Consider the following 23,288-nt stretch of genomic DNA (forward strand, 5'->3'; position numbering starts at 1 on the left):
AAATAGACTCCTCGATTCAGAGAACTGATGGTTGCTAGACCGGGAGTTGGGGGATGGGTGAGAAAAGTGAAGGGTTTAGGAATTACAAATTGGTAGTCACAAAATAGTCATGGGGATGCGAAATACAGTACAGGAAATATAGTCAATAATGTAAAAACTATGTATGGTGTCAGATGGGTACTAGACTTATCAGGAGATCACTTCATAAATTATATAAATGCCTAACCATTACACTGTACACCTATAACTAATATAAAATTATACTGAATGTCAACTGTAACTCTACATATAACTATATAACTACATAAACATATATAAATAAATACATATAAATATATGTTTCTATTTATTTATAGATACACACATACACACACACATACATATATCAGGGGTGCCAAAAAAATGTATGCAAGTGGACACTTTGGTCAGTGCTGCTCAAGCAGTAGTTCACCGTAATCAGAGGTGTCTGATGGTAACCACTTTGTGCACCTCTTGTAATTGCAGAAGTCACATGTGACTTGTATTCATCTTTTGTTATCGGTTATATTGAGTATTACAATTTTAATACAGTTTTCCTTTCTTAAAATGTGTATACATTTTTTGGTACCCTGTTTATAAACAGAGAGAAAGAGACAGGGATGTAAAGTACAGCATAGGGAGTATATAGTCAGTGGTATTGTAATAGCTGTGTATGATGTCAAAGGGGTAATAGACTTGTTGGGGTTATCACTTTGTGAGGGGTGTAAATGCCTAATCATTATGTTGTTTTGTACACCTGAAACTAATAAAATCAAACAGATTCAGCTTCTGGGGCCGGCCCGGTGGCTCAGGTGGTTAGAGCTCCATGCTCCTAACTCCAAGAGCTACTGGTTCGATTCCCACATGGGTCAGTGGGCTCTCAACCACAAGATTTGCCAGTTCAATTCCTCGAGTCCCGCAAGGGATGGTGAGCAGCGCCCCCTGCAACTAAGATTGAACATGTCACCTTGAGCTGAGCTGCCACTGAGCTCCCGGATGGCTCAGTTGGTTGGAGCGCATCCTCTCAACCACAATGTCGCCGGTTTGACTCCCACAAGGAATGATGGGCTGCGCCCACTGCAACTAGCAACGGCAACTGGACCTGGAGCTGAGCTGCGCCCTACACAACTAAGATTCAAAGGACAACAACTTGACTTGGAAAAAAGTCCTGGAAGTACACACTGTTCCCCAATAAAGTCCTGTTCCCCATCCCCAATAAAATCTTTAAAAAAAAAATAAAAAAAAAGAGAGGTAGAATGTGAAAAAAAAAGATTCAGCTTCACTAAAAAAATAATCGTGAACTTAGCTCAAAACATTTGTTTCTCCAGTGTCTTGAACTTATTATTAATCCACTTATAAAAACAAAACTGGAAATCAAATGACAAATAATGAGTATGGTTTTTAAAACAAAGAATAATACAAATGGAAAAGATGCCAAACTTAAACCCAATCACATCGATAATTACATTAAATGAAAATCAGGTAAACACTTCAATTAAAAGATATGAGATTATCACTCTGGATGAAAAAGTTTAGACTCAACTAATATTCAGCTTATAAGAAACATTATAGGTAAAAATTAAAGCATAGGAAAGATACACCATGCAAATAATGCTATGTTAATATTGGGCAATGTGGACTTTTTGTCCACAAAAGTAACTGTACAAGAATATCTACAATGGCTTTATTCATAATGGCCCCAAACTGGAAACCTAAATGCCTATCAACAGGAAAATGGGTAAACATATTGTGGTATACTGATACAACCAAATGCCACTCAGCAATGAAAATGAACTAGTGATATACACAACAGATAAATCTCACAGACATTATTTTAAGTGAATGAAGCTAGACACAACAGAACATGTACGCATATCAAAGGATTCCATTTATATAAAGTACAGGACCAGGAAAACTAAGCTATGATGATATAAATCAAAATAGTGGGTGGAAGGAGAAGATAGACTGGTTAAGAGCACCAAGGAACTTTCTGGGCTTGAAGAAAACGTTTTGTATCTTCAGTAGGTAAAACAGGTGACCTGTAATCCATTTATTCTCTTCATGGAAATGGACAGGAGAACACCCGCAGAGAAAAGAATAAAGGCAGATGACTAGTCTAATCTCCTGTCAACTAGACCTCTAAAGAGAACAGACTATTATTTTCTAAGAGGAAGTGATTGTATCTCTGAGATGCCCCTAGCAAGAAATCCCTGCCTAAAGAATTGGTTATAGTGTATAGAACCCAAGATTTATTGATTTATGAGGCCGATCTCCCTGGAAAATGTCACATATGCATTTAAGGGCTGGAGTCTGAGTTCAATTACCAATGGTCAATGATTTAATCAAACAGGCCTATGTAATAACCTTGATTTTTAAAAAAAACTCAGAATAAGGTTTTGGAAAACTTCCAGATTAGTGAACAAATGCATGTACTGGGAAAGACCCTTTGCCCCCTACTCCCTACCCTGCCTCCACTCCCACCATAACTTCCCCTGTGCATCTCCTCCTTTCATTTGGCTGTTCCTGAGTTCTATTCTTTATACTAAAACTGTAATCTTAAGTATAGCCCTTTCCTGAGTTTTGTGAGTTGTTTCAGCAAATTACTGAATCTGGGGGTAAGGGGGGGGAATCTTCAAATTTATAGTTGGCCAGGCAGAAATGTGGGTAGCCTAGGGACCTGATTTGTGGCTGGTGTCTGAAGTAAAGGAAGTCTTGTGGGGCTGAGTCCTTAACTTGTGGCATCTGAGCTAATTCCTGGTATTTAATGTCAAAAATGAATTGTAGGACATCCCGTGGATATTGGAGAATTAGTGCAGAAATAATGCATTTGGGGCCAGAAAAAAACTACATATTTGAAAACCAAACAGTATTCTTGGTTGGGGAAAAAGAAAACTGCCCTGAATCTAAGCAACCTTGAGACCTGCCTACCGTAAAAGTACATGCGTACATGAAAGATAAAGGAGCCTGTTAAGCAACTCAAGGATGTAAATTAAGCAACTTTTATCAACCAATATGCAATGTTTGGACATAAATGGGCTCCTGATTGGAAGAAACCAACTATAAAAGGGAATTCATGGAACAATATGGGAAATCTGAACATTGGATATTAAATGATATTAAGGAGTTATCGTTAAATTTTAAGTATGGATAGTATTACGGTTATGTGTTTTGAAGGTCTTTTCTATTAGAGATATATACTAAAGCATATACGGTAAAATATTATGAATGGGATTTGTTTTAAGATAACTTAGAAGGTTTAGATTTAAAAAGACTGCCTATCGTCCATTGCTGCTTCCTTTACGCTTAGTTTTACATCACATGCTCAATAATACTACAAAATAAATGTATTTATGTTGAACATTACACTTTAGAAGCATATTTGTATTCAATAGGATTTTTAGGGTAAAGGAGGTGATAACCATTTCCTGAAAGGTTTGCATTGTGCCTGAACTCAAGGATACCCAGTCACATTTGTCAGAGGAAATTGGAAAGTGGAAAGAAATAAGACATATGAAATTAGCTTAGAACAATTCACTATTTCAAAAACATCTGCAAAAAGGGGCACTGAGAGCTCAGACTGAGGAAAATAAATCACAATTAGATCTTGTTCTGGAAAAATCACCAAGATATACCTACATTGGTAAGGTTCCCCTTGACAGAGGAGTACTTAAGTGTTCCCTGGAGAGGCTTTTCAGGCAAATTTTTGCCTATGTGTTTAATACTTATAAACTGTGTGATGGGTACATAGGGATTAATTATTCCATTCTCTCTCCTTTTGGAATGTTTGAAAACTTCCATAGTTAAACGTTTTTAAAAGAACATAAGAGGAAATGTAAATGAGAAATTATTAATCTTTTAAACATCCAATGAAATTCAAAGATTAGTTTGAAGTATAATAAAATAATTCATCTATAAACAAATGTAAAGTAAGAAAGAAAGAATGACAGAGTGGGGTAAGGAAAGGAAGAAAGGAAAAGTGACATAAAACAAGTAAGAGTGGATGAATACACAGATTTCCCAATACCTTAAGCCATTGAACATACCATACCTCAAGTTCCTGGGCAGTCTGTTCTACTTTCAATTCTAATGCCTTGTGACTTTCAAGAAGAACCTCCTTCTCTGATTGAAGCTTTTCATTTTCTTCAATCAGCTTCTGGTCCTGCTTAATTTTTGCCAGGCTGACATTAGACCTTAAACTAAAATCACCAACAGCCAAATTTTCCCTATAAAAACAAATGCACTCATGTTAAAAAACAAACTGTGTAAGGCTGACAGAGATCAGAAATCTAAACTAAACTATCTTAGGCTTTTTATACCAGAATATATCTTAATTTTGGAAACAACTCTAAAACCTTTACCTAGTTCAACATTAAAAAATATTTTACTACAAACTAGATTTTACAACTAAAGTCATACTTCAGAAACAGTGCCTACAACTCTCCCAGAAAACATGTTACAACTTAATCATAGCAACAACAGCTCCAGCAAATATAGTAAAAACCATATTCTGTATCAGTATCTTCCGACCCTCCTCCCCATGACACTCACTCCATTTGACAGTTTAGTTCCTAAAGTGCTGATAAGATCCCAACAAACAGCTGCTTCACCTAACACATGGCATCACGGCTTGGATCATGATACAGAAGCATATACATGGCTTGGTACTTATAAACACCAAATCTGGTTTTCTGCTTCAAGTTTATAATGCAAAATTATCTAAAAAATTATCTAAATTATCTAAAATTATAATTATAATTTTAAAATTATAAAAATTATCTAAAAAAAACTCCATCACAATTTGTTTTCAAAGAACAAAGAGCCTCTTTTCTATTAAAAGGAAAGGCAATTCTCTGACACTCATTATTCTTGAAGCCATAGGAAAAACTTCATAGCTTATGGGAAATTCTAACTTTGCTTGAATAATTCAGATTTAGGGATAGATCTTTATTTTTGATAAATGTATTCACGAGTTGGCATGAAGAGTTGGCACACAAAATTTAAACATTTCAGGAATGATTTTTCTTTCAAAATGGCTTTTAATGAAAATATTCCTGCTGAAAAAGAGAATACATATTTGACAAAATTCGAAATAATCACTTCCTCAAAATCACTGACATAGCTGAGGACTCCAAAAACACATGCCTTGACTTCTACTATGACAAGGGTTTCTACCATGAATTAAAAATTCGGTAAGACTAAAAGCCTCACCACAGTCTTACTTTGCAAATGTCACATGAGTTCCTGCATCACTGTCACCCTTCAGGTCAAGCATCAGCCTCCCACTTAAGCGTGCCTTTGGCCGGCTGAGTGTTGACTGGTTTGATCTGTGCCCCCACAAGGGAATGGGGCCTTTGGGGTTCCTGAGAACAAGCTGACCAGGATCTGAATTTTGTTCCTCACTGATGTTAGCGCTGGCAGTGAGGTTGCGTTTTTCTGCAAAGCCTTTCTTAGCGACCTCTTCCCCTATATCCACAGTGCCATATTCAGCCTGAGCGATAACTGTTCCATCGTGATAGGTTGCTTTAATTTTCATTTTTATTTCCTTTTCAAAAATCAAGCTCCCCAAAAAGGTTCTGCCCTAAAAAAGACAGGAAAAAAAGACAATAAACCAGCTATACCAACATGTTTTTCTTCACTTATTTTATTTCTACCGAGTTTTTCCAAGAATCTTATTTCTTCATTCTCAAATCTCTATAAAAGTGGCCTTACATTATTATTGGCTATATTTAAATATACTTCTGCATGTATATGAATATATTCCAATTACACACTTGCTGAAATCTTCCTTTCAGAAGTAGAGCTAATACCTGTACAGGCACACATATGTATAAATTTTAAAATGTGTATCAATTAAATGCCCTAGAATTTTTTTAAATCAAGCAAACTGTGTTGACCATTTTGGCCCCAAGTAAATATAATGGTGTCCTGAGGAGCTACAGCACATAAAAATGAATTTTGGTATCTAGAAAAGGTACTAAGATTCAACAAAATTTTAAAAATAGTTTCACTCTGGTTTTAAAGACAGACAAGAGCAGGAGCAAAAACCAGAAACTCAAAGCACAAAATATCAAGTTTTTTAATCAATAAATTGAAATTATAGAATACGAGATGTTAGAAATCCTAAATTCAAAACCCCCTTAAATAGAATTTTGTTTAAGGGAGTTAACACTTGCACAACTGGCATATGAGAAGCCATAAGAGAAATTAGGTACTTACTAACTTTTAATTATTGATTATCTATCCTGTCCACTGAGCACAGATATATCTGAAACATATTTGGGATTGGAAGACATCCTGAGATTTAATTTTAATAAAGATTTGCTTACAGCTCCAGAATATTCAAATTCCTAAAAGTACTTTGATACACTCTAACCGCAAAGACACATCCCTGAACTTGGAACACAATCTGAATTTTCCTAAATTCTAACTAACAAAAATAGAGACTATGACACATGGGTATTTTAATATTATACTTTATCATAAATATATATCCTACATATTCTCTTTTAAATGTCAAATATTTAATTTTATAGAAAGAAATGTGTTACATTTCCCATTAAATCCTATGTGCTGAATATATATACATACATGTATGTATACATATATAGACATACATATCTATATATATATATATACACATGTATATGTATGTATTTTTTAAACATATTTAGGTATTTAAAAGGTATAAAATTTACCTTTCAAATAAATCTGGCCATTGATTTAGAACGAGTTTTCAATCATTAAAAAAAGATAATGTCACTTTTGTAAGATGTTTTCCAGACTGGTAAGCTTTATTCAGAAACGAGAAAGCATTATTTGCTTTCTACTTTAGTCTACCTTACCTTGTCTGGATGTATTAGAAAACAGACTAACAGGCATTTAAACTCTTAAACCCAAATTCCAATCTCTAGCTCTCATTCTCTGAATCTGCATAAAACTTTTCAAGTATGAAAAGCATTTAGGACATAATTAAATCTTTGTTTTATCTTCAGCAATGTGTACCATGATTCTGAGTATCCATTTCAACTGCAATAGCATAGGTGTGACAGTTATTAGTTTAAAAATGTGCTGAAGGTATTTCAATGCCAGGATACCCTTTTTTTTTTTAACTGAATAGCTTGTATTCATTCGTTCATTCAAATGCCAGATAAATTGGATACTCATGTACCACTTAACAGGCCAGAGAAAATTAGGCATAGAAAAATAAATAAAATATTTGCCTCTACTGAGACAGTCTTGTCTCTACCAAGCGCACTATCTGTGAGGAGGAAAAACTTTTACAGCTAGACCTGTCTTATACATGGAGTGACTAAAACAGCTGCAGGGGAATGGATGGTGAGTATTAGCAAAGACTTTATATAGGAAATAACATTTCAGCCTTGAGCTAAGAATTAATGGTTAACCATGAGTTTTCTAAGAAGAGACATTCAAGAATAACTTTTAGCTCTTCCCGTAAGCAGCCTGAGGTGACCTCTGAAAATGGTTCACTACTCACCTGACCCAGAGAACCCCACAAAATCATGTCAATTGAAAGGTTCAAATCTCTGGGTTCATTTTAAGTTTCATTTCAGTCTGGGTTCATTTCAGTTTCACTCATGAAACTGCCCAGGCCATCAAGGATATGTATATTCAAAAAGCCATCAAGTAGCTAAAGAATGTCACATGATAAAAGCAATGTGTGCCATTCTGTCGCTACAATGATGGAGTTGGGAGGTGCGCCCAGGCCAAATAGTGGGGCTAGATCCAGAGTCAGCAGCCCAAAGAGAGGGCAGAATTTTTACTGCACATGCTTGAAAACGCAGAGTATCACTGCACTTAAGGGTTTAGATGGAGACTCTCTGGTCACTGAGCACAGCCAGGTGAACAAAGATCCCAAGACGCAGCGCGGAGCTTACAGAGCTCCAGGCGGGTTAACCGACACATGAGCTCTCCCTGCCAGTGCAATGATCCTCACTGAAAAAGGGCAGATTGTTCCTAAACCAAAAGAGGAGGTTGTACAGAAGAAAAAGATCTCCCAGAAGAAACTGAAGAAACAAAAACTTATGGCCTGGGAGTAAATTCAGCATCAAATAAATGCTAATGAAAGTAAAAATAAATAAATAAATAACTTTTATTCCAGAAAACATTCATTTTGCTAATTATAATGAACACAACTCCAATCTACAGTCTTTTTACTGAACTTAAGCATGCAAATACAAACAGTACCACCTATTAACAGTCTATGAAGCATTCAAAACTGTCAATTACTGAAGTTTATTCCTTCAGTTCCAAAACTAATTTTTAAAAATGACTTTTTTTCTTGATTCATGTTTGTTTCAATCGACATAAATTTTATATCACCTTACTATGAGAATAGCAACAAACTTGAGTTCTAGCCCTAGCTCAGCCCTAATTAGTTTTATGACTTTAAAAAAAGTCATTTAATTGAGATTAGATTAAGGTGTGTAAATTTAAGACTCTAGGGTTCTAACCATGCAAGCAGTTCAAAACAAAACTCTTCCTTGGTCTAAACATTTATATTGAAGAAAAAAGTTAATAAACTTTAGATTTTAAACTAAAAATAAAGAGTGTAACTTTTCAATATATGCTTTACTCTACGTTTATTAGTCTGAGTTCTAATTACAGAAATGTTTCTTATAAATAACTACAGTGCAGACAAAGCTACACCCAATAGCCTACAAGATTCTCAAAAAACGGGGTGAATAGAAGGTTTCCAAATTTTACTGTTCCGTATAGTACTGATTAAGTCATTTTTCACATAAGTCATTTGAACTGCTAAAAAAATTACAAATCTCATTACCATAATAATTTGCAATGTAATATCCCCTCAATAGCAATAACATTCACCAAAAGAACATCATTGCACAGATTTAACAGGTAGAATTCCTGTAAAACCACCCCTGAAATTATCAGATGTCTTCCAGAATTAGGTTACTAACCCAAAATTTAATGGAAATGAATACAAACTAGAATCTACATTAGCAGAACATCACTGCCAATTACCACATCAAACACTATTGAGCCTCTGCCAATATGATAAAATCTGTTTCATTTACAACTCCACTAATTTCAAATTTGTGGTATTTATGGCCATAGCCATGTTAAAGATCATTTTTAGTTAATAAACTACTTTCTTAAAAGCAAAAGACAACAGAATAACTATAGTCATCATTTTTTTCATCATATAAGAGACTATCCTTTTAAGCTTTCACATCAGAAGAAACCATTTACATTTATTATCAAAATATATATACACATATAAATCACTTTTATTTGATCATCAAGATATTTACCTAGCAAAAGATGAGCACAAATGTATCACATTTGCTTTTGAATTATACTATAATTCAAATTTATCACTAATTTATACAGGTTTTTTACATTAAAGAAAATTAGTGGAATTTAACCACACATAGTTTGTTTCAAACACATAGTTTTACTTCCATTAACAAAAAATATTTAAAAATCTGACTTGCCTGATCAAACTGGCTAACTTCTTGGCCAGAAGGAATCCGTAATCCCCAGAGTCTATACTTTTTGGCAACACTAGAAAATTGCAAATCCGAAGGAATCTCCACTATATCAGATCGATCTATAATTTCAGTATTTCCGTAGTCAATGTATCTGACCTGACACTGGGGAAAAAAATGAAATAAATACTAATATGGAACTTAGATTAAATATCTCCAAAGAAACCACCAACATGCTGCTTTCTGTTAATTATCTATAAATCAAGATAGCATTTTACCTCAAATTGACAAAATGTATTCAGAAATGAAAGCACCCACAATATTCTCAAAATAAGTATAGTTTGACTAATACCAAACAGTACTACTACCAACAATACCATTTCTTATTTTGGCTTTTTTTTTTAACTGGTATTTAAGTAAACAAATCTATAAAGTTTATGGCCCTCTCCTATCTCGAGTGTTAAAATCAATCAACATTCTTAAATTCAAGTTAGAAATAATAAAATCTGAAAAGGTAAAGTTATCAAACTTCCTTTGATAAAATTAAACCCACTTGAGCTTTTAGACTTTGGAAATGAATCAAATTCTCCCTTACCTCCAGATCTATATCTGTTTAAAAAGTAAAAAAGAAAAACAGTTTATTGCAAGGTCAAAGTCATCTTGACCTTTAATTTAAAAAGATAAAGCCAAATCAAAAACAAATGCAAAATATCATTTCCAGTTGTCAAACTGTGGGGAAAAAGTCTATTTCACTAAAATCAACTGTTACCTACAACAGTAATAAATCATGAGATTTTTTAAAAATCTATTTGGAACATTACTCCAATTGTTTAATCTTATCATCTTATTACACCAAGAAAAATATTTACAAAATTATGTATTATAAAATATTTTAAATCCAGGAAAGCTACCATAAGGAAAGAAAGCTATAAAGGAAAGCCTAAAGAGATACTTTTACACAGCCTGCAATGTATAATTGTCACCAAACAGCTATTCAGAATCCCCTCTCTACACATCCCATTAAAAATCTCCCACAAATTCAAAAATAAAATAGCTAACCACAAAGAGAATTCATCACCAAGGCATGAGAAGTCACAACCAATCTTCATTATTAACAATATGCACATCAACTAAAATAATAACTTCAGGATCAATAAAATGTTGTTTTCCTACTGAAACTTAATAGAATAAACCTTTAAAAGTTATCAGCAAAAATTAAACATAATTATTAAGAACTGAGGTACAAAATGGCGGCGTGAGGTGAGCCTCTGTAAAGCTCCCCTGAAATTTACAACTAATCGAACAACAGTAACTCCAAAAAACGACTCCCTGCACAGCGGACAGGCGAGATGAGGAGGCCCACTGCTGAATTCACCGAAAGGTAGGCGAATCGCGCGAGCGGGGGGAGGAGGGAAGGGAGAAATGCAGACACGGGCAGTGTGGGACCGCTCAGCGCTCTGAGCTCGCTGCATCCCGGAACTACCGCAGCTGCGGGAGAGGGAAGAACTCGGACTGCTAGGGCTCTGCTTATGGCCCACAGGGCTGAGGGGGCAGGATATAACACGGCTGAACCCAACGCTCATGGCAGAGACCTTGGAGAAAAGACTGAGGGAAGAAGGCTGAAAACCGTGGTTTAAGCCCTCACTGCCGAGCAGAGAATGGAAGCCTTAGGCACTGAGACTAGCCGCCCCCTCCCTACCCTCCCAGAGCTCGCCCCACCCACACCTGCCTGGTGCTGGAAGTGGAACAGTACCAGTGTCAGATCAAAAGAACAGAATATTTGCTGTTCTGAGAACTGTGGACCGCAGACACAGATTCGCAGCTCAACTAGTTCCGGCAAAGGGAAGGGAATAGATGGACATTTCATAATGGTAAAGGGGACTATACAACAAGAAGACATAACAGTCATCAATATTTATGCCCCCAATCAGGGAGCACCAAAATATACCAAGCAACTACTAACAGAACTAAAGGGAGAAATTGACCAAAACACAATTATACTAGGGGACTTAAATACATCATTGACAGCTATGGATAGATCATCCAAACAGAAGATAAATAACGAAATAGCAGCCCTAAATGACACATTAGATGAAATGGACATCATTGACATATATAGAGCACTTCATCCAAAAACATCAGACTATACATTCTTTTCGAGTGTACATGGAACATTCTCAAGGATAGACCATATATTGGGACATAAAAGCAGCCTCAGCAAATTTAAGAAAATTGAAATCATACCAAGCATATTCTCTGATCACAAGGCTTTGAAACTGGATATCAACTGCAAAAAGAAGGCAGGAAAAAACACAAACACATGGAGATTAAACAACATACTTTTAAAGAACGATTGGGTCAAAGAAGAAATTAGAAAAGAGATCAAAAGATACATAGTAACAAATGACAATAAAAACACATCCTACCAAAATTTTTGAGATGCAGCAAAAGCAGTTTTAAGAGGGAAATTTATATCATTACAGGCCTATCTCAAGAAACAAGAAAAATCCCAAATAAATAACCTCACGTTACACCTTAAAGAACTAGAAAAAGAACAAGTGAAACCCAACGGCAGCAGAAGAAAGGAAATAACAAAAATCAGGGCAGAACTAAATGAAATAGAGAACAAAAAGACAATAGAAAAAATTAATGTGACAAAGAGCTGGTTCTTTGAAAAGATTAACAAAATTGATAAACCCTTGGCTAGACTCACTAAGATAAAAAGAGAGAAGACACTAATTAACAAAATCAGAAATGAGAAAGGGGAAGTTATCATGGACACCACAGAAATACAAAGGATCATTCAATAATTCTATGAAGGACTATATGCCACCAAATTCAATAACCTAGAAGAAACGGACAAGTTCTTGAAACATATAGCCTTCCAAGGCTGAACCATGAAGAACTGGAAAATCTAAACAGACCGATCACCAGTAACGAAATTGAATCAGACATCCAAAACCTTCCCAAAAGCAAAAGTCTGGGACCAGATGGCTTCACTAGTGAATTCTACCAAACCTTCAAAGAGAATCTAAAACCAATCCTGCTCAAAGTCTTCCAAAAAATTGAAGAAGAGACAGTACTCCCTAACTCATTTTATGAGGCCAACATTACCCTGATACCAACATTACCCTGATACCAAAACCTGGTAAGGACAACACAAAAAAAGAAAACTACAGACCAATATCTCTGATGAATACAGATGAAAAAATCCTAAACAAAATTCTAGCAAATCGAATACAACATTAAAAGATTATTCATCACGACCAAGTAAGGATCATCCCCAGGCCACAAGGATGGTTCAACATCCGCAAATCCATCAATGTGATACATCACATAAACAAAATAAAGGACAAAAATCATACGATTATATCAATTGATGCAGAAAAAGCATTTGACAAGATACAACATCCATTTATGATTAAAACACTTAATAAAATAGGTATAGAAGGTAAATACCTTAATAAAGGCCATATATGACAAGCCCTCAGCTAATCTCATAATTAATGGTGAAAAACTGAAGCCCTTTGCTCTATGTTCAGCAACACGCAGGGCTGTCCCCTATCACTTCTGCTTTTCAACACAGTGTTGGAAGTCCTTGCCAGAGCAACCAGGCAAGAGAAAGAAATAAAAGGCATCCAAATTGGGAATGAAGAAGTTAAATTATCACTTTTTGCAGATGACATGATGTTATATATAGAAAACCCTAAAGACTCCACCAAAAAGCTAGTAGAAACAATCAACGAATACAGTAAAGTTGCTGGCTACAAAATCAACATACAAAAGTCTACTGCAGTCCTATATACTAACAATGAAATCTCAGAAAAAGAAATAAAAAAAAATTCCTTTTGCAATTGCAGCAAAAAGAATAAAATACCTAGGAATAAACTTAACCAAGGATGTGAAGAATTTACATGCTGAGAACTATAAGACATTTTTGAAAGAAATTGAAGAAGACACAAAGAAATGGAAAGACATGCCATGCTCATGGATTGGAAGAATCAACATAGTTAAAATGGCCATATTACCCAAAGCAGTATACAGATTTAATGCCATCCCCATCAAAATCCCAATGGCATTTTTAAAGAAATAGAACAAAAAATCCTCAGATTTGTTTGGAACCACAAAAGACCCCAAACAGCCAAAGCAATCTTAAGAAAAAAGAACAATACTGGAGGTATCACACTCCCTGACTTTAGCTTGTACTACAGGGCTACAATAATCAAAACAGCATGGTATTGGCAGAAAAACAGACACATGGACCAATGGAATAGAATTGAGAACCCAGAAATAAAAGCACATAAATATGGACAGATAATTGTTGACAAAGAAGCTAAAAACATACAATGGAGAAATGACAGCCTCTTCAATAAATGGTGTTGGGAGAATTGGAAAGCCATGTGCAAAAGAATGAAACTGGACTGCTGTCACCATGTACCAAAATTAATTCAAAATGGATCAAAGACTTAAGCATAATACCTGACACAACAAACTGCATAGAAGAAAACATAGGTACTAAACTAATGGAACTTGGGTTCAAAGAGCATTTTATGAATTTGACTCGAAAGGCAAAGGAAGTAAAAGCTAAAATAAACGATTGGGAACATATGAAACTTAAAAGCTTCTGCACAGCAAAAGAAACCATCGACAAATAAAGAGGCAACCAACTGAATGGGAGAAGGTTTCTGCAAACAGTGCCTCCGATAAGGGGCTAATATCCAAAATATACAAGGAACTCAGGAAACTCAACAACAAAAAAACAAACAACCCAATTGAAAAATGGGCAGAGGACCTGAAGAGACATTTCTCCAAAGAGGACATACAAATGGCAAATAGACATATGAAAAAATGCTCAACATCACTAATCATCAGAGAAATGCAAATAAAAACCACAATGAGATATCATCTCACCCCAGTCAGAATGGCTATCAACAAGACAAATAGTAACAAGTGTTGGAGAGGCTGTGGAGAAAAAGGAACCCTCATACACTGTTGGTGGGAATGCAGACTGGTGCAGCCGTTATGGAAGGAAGGCAGTGTGGAGATTCCTCAAAAAATTACAAATAGAATTACCATATGACCCAGCAATCCCTCTCCTGGGTATCTACCCAAAAAATCTGAAAACATTTTTATATAAAGACTCGTGTGCTCCAATGTTCATTGCAGCTTTATTTAGGGTGGCCAAGACATGGAAACAACCAAAATGTCCTCGATAAACGAATGGATAAAGAAGTTGTGGTATATATACACAATGGAATACTATTCGGCGGTAAGAAAAGATGATATAGGAGCATTTGTGACAACATGGATGGATCTGGAGAGTATGATGCTAAGCAAAATAAGTCAGAAAGAAAAAGCAGAGAACCATATGATTTCACTGATATGTGGTACATAAACTAAAAACAACAAAAGAACAAGACAAACAAATGAGAAACAAAAACTCATAGACACAGACAATAGTTTAGTGGTTACCAGAGGGTAAGTGGGTGGGGGGTGGGAGATAAGGGTAAGGGGGATCAAATATATGGTGATGGAAGAAGACCTGACTCTGGGTGGTGAACACACAATGGGATTTATAGATGATGTAATACAGAATTGTACACCTGAAATCTATGTAATTTTACTAACAATTGTCACCCCAATAAATTAAAAAAAAAAAAAAAAAAAAAGAACCGAGGTACAAACCCTGTTTGAGAAGTGTCCTGGAAACTGGTTTGGAAAGCGAGGATTTTTTGAGGAGTGCACTAACCATTTGCCTTTCCCAGGCCGCTGTTCTACCCTAGATCCTGAACTTGAGCTGCAGCCACCAGCCAGATTTCCAGCCTCCAGCCCTGCTCCTGTCACTCAGCTAGCCCTCGTCATTCAGATTGGCACATGCCAATAACTTCATCTATCCTGTTGCTACTATTTCTTGGGATAGGGATTTTTGTACGATTGTTTTTTTTATATTGACAATAACTTATTTTTTGAAAGCCAGGGAGGATTGTGTCAGCAACCAAGGACCTCAGTTCATTCCTGAATAGGGTTTTTCTTCCAACTGCAAGTTTTATACGTCTACCTGTCTCTTGTTTAGTTGTGCCACTAAATGGTGTATAGACAGAAGCTTACTACTCCCTAGATTCTCGATTCAATATATTCTGCAATATCTATCACATTCTTAAAGCTATCAGTCCATCTCTACATTTCAAAACAGGACTTTGTAGCCACCAGAATTTAATGGTAATATTTAGGTACAGCAAATTAAAATCTAAAAATTAAAGTTAAATGTTTTTAAGAAAAGCAAAAATATAAAATAAAGTAAAAATATTCATGTAAAAACAAAAAACAAAAACTGAGTACAAAGAACCAACTGGTTACCAAAAATAATCCACAAATTATGTAATCTATTTGTGGACAATCTGGGGTGTCCAAGTTATATAACAACTTAAATTCAGAAGAATGTTCTCAAATCTGACCTGAATTTTTTTAAGCAATTCATTTCTTTTATGTTCACCAGGGAAAAACGTATGTTTTAATCATTTTACAAGTTCATTAAACCAGATTTTATTACTACTATGAATAAGCAATGAAGGGCTAAATAAGCATGAAACTTTAGAACCACAATAAACATTCCTCAAAAGAACTGAACACTGTTCCTGCCTTTTCATCATTGACGAATTTCAGTACTTTGCATCTGTACCAACATTTATCTTCAGAAAATAATCCACCATAAATCTACAAAGAGAAAAAAAAGGAAAGTTATTTGACATTTTAATGAATCAAAGCATGCTAAGTAGATCAGAATAATGGTTAGCATTTATTAAGCACTTACTATATGTCAATAAGCACTTTATATATAACTTATTTTATTCTCACAACAACCCTATGAAGCAGGTACTTTGTTTTCACCATTATATGCCCAAAGTGATAAGCTAGTAAACAGCAGAACCAGGATTCAAACTAAGGCAATCTGACCTCAGAGTCCATTATGCTATCTGCCTCTCCAAAAAAAGGATGGAGGAAAGACCTAAAAAACAGAAAACTCAAACAGAAGGCACGAATTAGTTTTTTCATATTCTTTGGAGATGTATGCAACCCTGCGTTCATTAAAGCATTATTTGCAATAGCCAAGATATGGAAGCATCCTAGGTATCCATCCATACATAAATGGGTAAAGAAGATACATGAATGGGTAAAGTATATATGGCATACAATGGACTATTAGTGAACCATAAGAAAAGAATGAAATCTTGTCATTTGTGACAACATGGATGAACCTAGAGGGTATTAAGCTAAGTGAAATAAGTTAGATAAAGACAAATAAATACCGTATTATTTCACTTATATGTGGAATCTAAAAAACAAAATAAAGGAACAATCAGATCCAAACTCATAGATACAGAGAGCAAACTGATGTTTGGGGGGATGGGCAAAAAGCATGAAGGGGATTAAGTTCAGAGTTCCAGCTTTGAAATATTTAAATAAGTCATGGGGATGTAATGTACAGCGTAGGGAATATAGTCATTAATGTAATAACGTAGTATAGTGTCAGATGGTTACTAGACTTATCATGGTGATCACTTCATAAGCAACATAAATGTCTAATCACTATGGGGTAAACCTGAAACTAATACAATATTGTATGTCAACTACACTTTAGTAAAAAAAAAACATGTACAAACATCAAAGACTTGAAATCATGCTGTTTCAATGTATGAAAACATAACTAGTAAAATTAATTGCTAAAACATAAAAATGCCAAGTACGTGCCACTTAAGTCTAATTCTCAACCATGGTGAGATCCATATGTCCTACCAGCCAAAAAAGATTTTTATACTTCTTACTTTATATATAAGGACTTTAGGGCTATTACGTGGACAAAAGTAAATTAGATAATATCCTTACTACTGAACTTCCATTTATTTTAAATTTATAATTTAATTTAGTTTAGTAAAATAACAAAAAGAGAAGGTGGCTGGTTAGCTCGGTTGTTACAGCATGGTGCTGATAACACCAAAGTTGCTGGTTCCATCCCCACATGGGCTACTGTGGGCTGCACCCTCCTTAAAAAAAAATAAAATAAAGAGAAAAATGTATGTACTTGAAGTCAATTCCTTAACCTCAGCACCACTGACATTTGAGACAGTCTAATTCTTTGCAAGGGGGAGGGAGAATGGTTGTCCTAGCCACTGTAGGATGTTTAGCAGCATCCGCCCGGGTCTCCACCTACAAGACACCAGTAATACCCCCTCAAGTTGTGACAACCAAAAAGGTCTCCAGACATTGCAAAAATGTCTCCTCAGAGTGGGAGTGGGAAATACAAAATCACCCCACATTGATAACCACTTTGAATCATTCATTCTCAATGAGGGAAATATATTCCCAAGGGAGTGAAAACTCATTCTTGGGGGTGGGGGAGGGTGTCTTAGATATTACAATGGCTTGTAGCCCTCCAAAGTTCAATCCTACCTGACCACACAAACAGATATACAGTTTATCTGTGCTGTTAAAACGTTTTCGGGGAAACAGACCCAGTAGGGAAAACATGCCTGAGAAGGGCATAATTAAAAAAAGGTTGAGGAACACTGCTTTAAGTGACAGAGTATAAAATTAATTTTAAGTGTATCACACTGAACTAGGACAAATTCACAGATTTTAAAGCAAAAAGGAAGACAGTGTGAAACGTAAAAATCCTCAACTCCCCAAAGCAACAAAGTACAAATTAAGTAAGACACACAAATGGATATCTAGCAAAGCAAATGCTATAAAGGACAGGTATGTTCAATTAGCACTTGACTCTGGTTTCCTCAGCTACCATTCAACAGCTGGCGGGCAAGAGAGGGCACAAATGGCATGGTACCCTCTCCCAACTATCTTACTTCACTTTGCAGCAAGCAAACATGTTTAAGTAGCAAAAATAGCTGATAATCTACAGTTCTATTCAATTTCAAACTCTGCAAAAGGTCTTATTATCTTTAGTTAAGACTTTGTAATAATATGCCAATAAAATGAACTGAATATAAGCCAAGTGATAGAAATGGTGTATCACTGCAACCCAGTCTAGGTAGGAACAGAGCTGAGACCCAAGCGTGTTAAGGAATCTGAAGTTCTTGACTCTGCTGGTGTGAATGATCACAACCATCATAAAGACACGTCTCTGCCAAAGAGATTTATTTGTGTCTATAACATAATCCCATTGTGCCTGGTCCCCATCTTCTCCTCTCACAACTCCACTATTCATAGCCCATGACCTGCCTACATCGTGAGAGGGAGAGAACCACTCAATCACTAAGGAAAATTTACAAAGTATAATCCATTCATGGATAATCAGAAGTGACTGAGTAATCATTAACAATGAGAAGTCTATCATTGAAACTAGTTTGAATTTTTTGTAAAGCAACTAATCTATTTTGCATTCAACAGAGGAAAAGCAGACATGTCTTAATTTTTAACACTATTAAAGATGGTCACTGACTACCAGAATGCCAAAAAAAAACCAAAACCTAAAAACTACAAATTTCATGACTTTATCCATTCTGATGCTCAACTCCAAGTTACATTGCTTCCTTCCTTCTAAATTTCTTCTTTTTATACATTTTTATATATGCCATTGGGGTTTTAATTATTTTAAAATAAAATAGAGGCATGTTATTAAAAGAAAATTGAAGTATATCAAAAATATAGATAAAGAATAAGGCTTTCTTCCCAACATTCCTCAACATGCACGCTGAAAATAATTTTACATTAATACTTTTTACATATATACTAGAATATACGTTTATGCTTTATTTACACAAATGGGCTCATTTTATACATACTATTTTGCACCTAATTCCATAGCAAAAGAGACCTACCTCCGTCATTTAAATAACTAGAGCATGGAGCTGGGTAAGGCAAGCGAGGCACCCAACGCATAAAATTTAAAGAGTCATTCACTCTAAGCTACCAAGCCTGCACTAGCATAAATGCCTCCTTAAATTTCATGTTTACCTTACCCTAGTATCAGTCCCAAAAATGATTACTTAGTATTCCAAAACAAGGATCTACCACAATTCATGAATTATTGCAATACAGGGTAACAGTTAAGGAAGTGGGCTCTGTGAGTTTGAATACTTGAACCACTATTAACTACCTGGTAACTTTCATAAGGTTATCCTAGCTGTGCCTCAAGACAAACAACTTTGAAAATGGGGAAAAGATTTAAATAAACACTTCACACAAAAAGATACCCAAATGATCAATAAAATTATGAAAACATGCTTAAGTTCAGTAGCCATCAGGAAAATAAAATTAAAATCACAAGTTAACACTACATACTGGCCAGAATGGCTAAAATTAAAAAGACTGGCTATGCAAAGGATTGGTGTGGACATGGAGGAACTGGAACTCTCACACTTCGCTGGTAAAAATACAAATTGTTTTGATACTGTTTGCCAAACGGTTTGACCAGTAGCTACTAAAGAAAAACATGCCTACCCTACAACCTAGCAATTCTACTCCTAGGTATATACTCAGAAAAAATGTTAATACTCATACACCCAGCAGAAGGCTTGTATAAAAATTTCACAGCAGTTTTATGCACAGTAGCCAAAAACTACAAACAATCCAAATGTCCACAAAGGGAGAACAAATAAATTGTGATATATTTATACAATGAAATAATGCATAGCTTGAAAAAGAACAAATTACCAACATACCAATACACACAATAATATGGATGAAATCTCAAAAAATATGCTGAACAAAAGAACCCAGATATATATTAAAAGTACATTATTATAAGATTTAAGAACCGGAAAATGAATCTATGGTGATAGAAGCCAGAACAATGATTAACTCCATTAGGAAGACTACTGACCACGAAATGACTGAGAAGAGACCTGAGAATATTTTCTGGGGTGATGGAACTGTATCTTGATCTCAGTGGTGATTATATAGATGCATACATATTTAAAACCTCATCAGGCTGTATACTTAAGAGATACACATTTTACTGTATGTAAGTTATACCTTAGTTAAAAAAACAATCACCAAATTGTTCTCCATATAGATATCTCTTACAGATTTTTTTGTGAATCACAGTCAGAGGCAAGGATTCTGTTTTGTTCACCATTGTGTATACTCAATGCTTAACACAGTGCCTGGTACATAGCAGATACGCCATAGTATTTTTGAAAGAATAAATTTATTATGACTATAGTTTATACAAACTCTAAAATTTTTCCTCTTTCTTTCAAATACATCAAAAATTTCAAAAACTGTAAAATTTAAAATATAGGAAAGATAACAGTAGAGATGGACTAATTATATCCCAGAATATGGCTCACCTTCTTTAGATCAAGATTCCCAAAAACTGAATTGGCATGGGGACAAACTTCAGACAGTGAGCAACCAATCTTCATAATATCCTTATTTCTATTGATACTCTAGAAGGAAGAACAGATATAGTACAAGATTCAGTAAATTATTTGACAGTGTTACACAATTAAGGGTCTAAGCATAATAATACTTAAAAATTTGGGGAGCATTAAAAATTAAATTTTTATGTCAGTGTTTTTTCATAATTCAAATGAGTTCTTTATAAGAAATGGGACTAGGTTATAGAAAATATTTACTTCCCAATGAGTTCAAATTACTTGAAATTCAAACCAAGATACTAAATATTATTAAATCATATGAAGAGGTAACTTTAAACAATTGTCTCTGGATTTTACTTTAGATCAAATTATAAATGCTCCAAATGAATAGCATATTTTGGCCAAATGACATGGTTCTTCTCACATATTTGTTGTTGTGTAAAGGTAATGATGTAAAAACAATTTCAAAATGTACACATTCCTCTGTACACAAATTAACGCTCTTTCAAATAAAAGTGGAAGTCAAATACTTAAGATTCCTTCAGCTGTCACTCATCCAACTAAGTCTACCAAAAATTCTGAAGTGTTCTCATGTAAGTGGCTTATCTGGCAGAAATCCAGTGGCAGAAAAACAGACAATACACATGAGCAGATCTCCATCTTGATCTGTTTACACATATTTCTAAATCTCTATTTACTCTTCATCTATATCCCATCCCAACCCCAATCGAATTTTACAGTTTGCTTCTTGAAATCATTCAATTCACATGGATGTCCTTAGTAGTTTTAATCTTTTCATCCATTAAAGACACATTTCCCAACTTTTAAACAAAACTGTTTAAATTTCTACAGGTGCTTCAACTTCATGGCTGAAATCAGAGTTTGGCAAATTATTGGCCTCTGACACCCATTTTGATAAACAAAATTTTAATGGATCACTGCTACACCTATCTCTTTATGTATCCTCTAGGTCTGCCTCTGCACTACAATGGCAGAGTTGATAAGAGCTGAACAGCTGTGACAGACTCCGTATTTTAAGCCCACAAACCTTAAAATATTTCCTATCTAATCTTTTACAGAAAAAGTTTGCTGACAACAGATTTCAGAAACTTAGTATGAAGAAAGGAAAATATCTTAATATATTTGTGCTGATTACAGTTTGAAATGAAATTTTGTATATTTTGAGTTAAATATATTTATTAAGATTGATTTCACCTGTTTCTTTTCATGTGCGAGCTAAATTTTAAATTACTTATCTAGTTCACATTATATTTCTACTGGACAGTGTTGGTCTAGAAAATCTTTTTTAAGCTAACAAATGTTGTTCCTATATAATGAGTTTAAACATAATTTATCATACAACCTGTTGAGAGGGACACAGGTGCTATTAATACAGAGACAAAGGGCAGAGAATCAGAACACATGGGCACCCTTTGGAAAATATATTCATAAGAAGAGACAAATTTGCCACTAGTTTTCTATGAATATCACCCTTCTACAGTATGTTTTTCTATACAGATTTAAGAACTCTGGGTTAATCATATTCTTCTGTAATTTTTCTCCTCATAAACTCTATTTCCCACATTGTGGGGAAAAAAAAGGAGTTCTCATGCTACAGGAAGTATAGAGAAATGTCATTTACCTCCCTCCCATACCATGTGTAGTTCACAAAATTAAAAATTAGTGAGCACTTGTGTCCATTAGAAGGATGCCTTCTTAAATCCTGGAACATAGGGACTTCGGTGCCTTGTTTTGTATTTAAAACTGAGTAATTTATCTGACTTGAAGCCAGCCAACAGAAATTTACTAGTAATGTTCCATTACTGCTTCCAATTTTATGAGATACTGTATCTCAAATTCAAAATTAAGCCATTAGAAAAAATGACTATTTTAAAACTTAATCTTTCAAGAAACAATCTTATAAAAGACCCCTAGATGGAGCTATAACTTCACAAATATAACAGTTTCTCAGAATCTTCAGTAACTTATGCAGCTTCGATTGTTGGTATTGAATTGAGTGTAATTCTGAAACCACAATTAAATTCTTGCTGTTTTCTTTATTTTACCTCAGTGTATTATGAGCATTCTACTCATAATGCATATGTTAACTTCCAGCTGTATCCACCTGTCCAACAATAATAACATTCAATAAAAATTAGGAATTGAGAATGACAACGATATATATATTCTTTTGAAGTTTTTAATTTCTGTTTTTGTTGGGGAGGACCTGTGTTAGTGGACAAAGGGCTGGGAGAGGAAATCAATCAGGCTTTGGTTTACCTGGGCCCAAAATGTTACTGCATCTTCCACGTGACTTCCAACCACATCTTCAACTAAACCAAATCACAATGCAAAGAAAATTAGAAATTACTCAAGATCATCTTAGCTCTTACATCCAATAATAATTTTTAGTGCCAGTACCTTTATTGTAATGTGTATCTTCATCCATTTGGACAATTCCTGA

The 23,288-nt window shown here is 34.9% G+C and overlaps 1 protein-coding gene across 1 annotated transcript in view; it reads right to left on the reverse strand.

The window, feature by feature from the left end:
- STK31 (serine/threonine kinase 31) overlaps positions 1-23,288 on the reverse strand; it is a 71,553-nt gene extending 48,265 nt beyond the window's left edge. The window contains exons 1-7 of the mRNA XM_081079274.1: positions 23,246-23,288; positions 23,105-23,157; positions 20,795-20,893; positions 16,128-16,202; positions 9,495-9,653; positions 5,238-5,596; positions 4,067-4,241 (exon numbers count right to left, since the gene is read on the reverse strand). Of these exons, the coding sequence (XP_080935400.1) occupies positions 4,067-4,241; positions 5,238-5,596; positions 9,495-9,653; positions 16,128-16,202; positions 20,795-20,893; positions 23,105-23,157; positions 23,246-23,273 (948 nt within the window). The 5' untranslated portion in view covers positions 23,274-23,288. The remainder of the gene's footprint in view (positions 1-4,066; positions 4,242-5,237; positions 5,597-9,494; positions 9,654-16,127; positions 16,203-20,794; positions 20,894-23,104; positions 23,158-23,245) is intronic.

The sequence above is a fragment of the Rhinolophus hipposideros genome, assembly GCF_964194185.1.
Source record: "Rhinolophus hipposideros genome assembly, chromosome: 18".
Lineage (NCBI taxonomy): Eukaryota > Metazoa > Chordata > Mammalia > Chiroptera > Rhinolophidae > Rhinolophus > Rhinolophus hipposideros.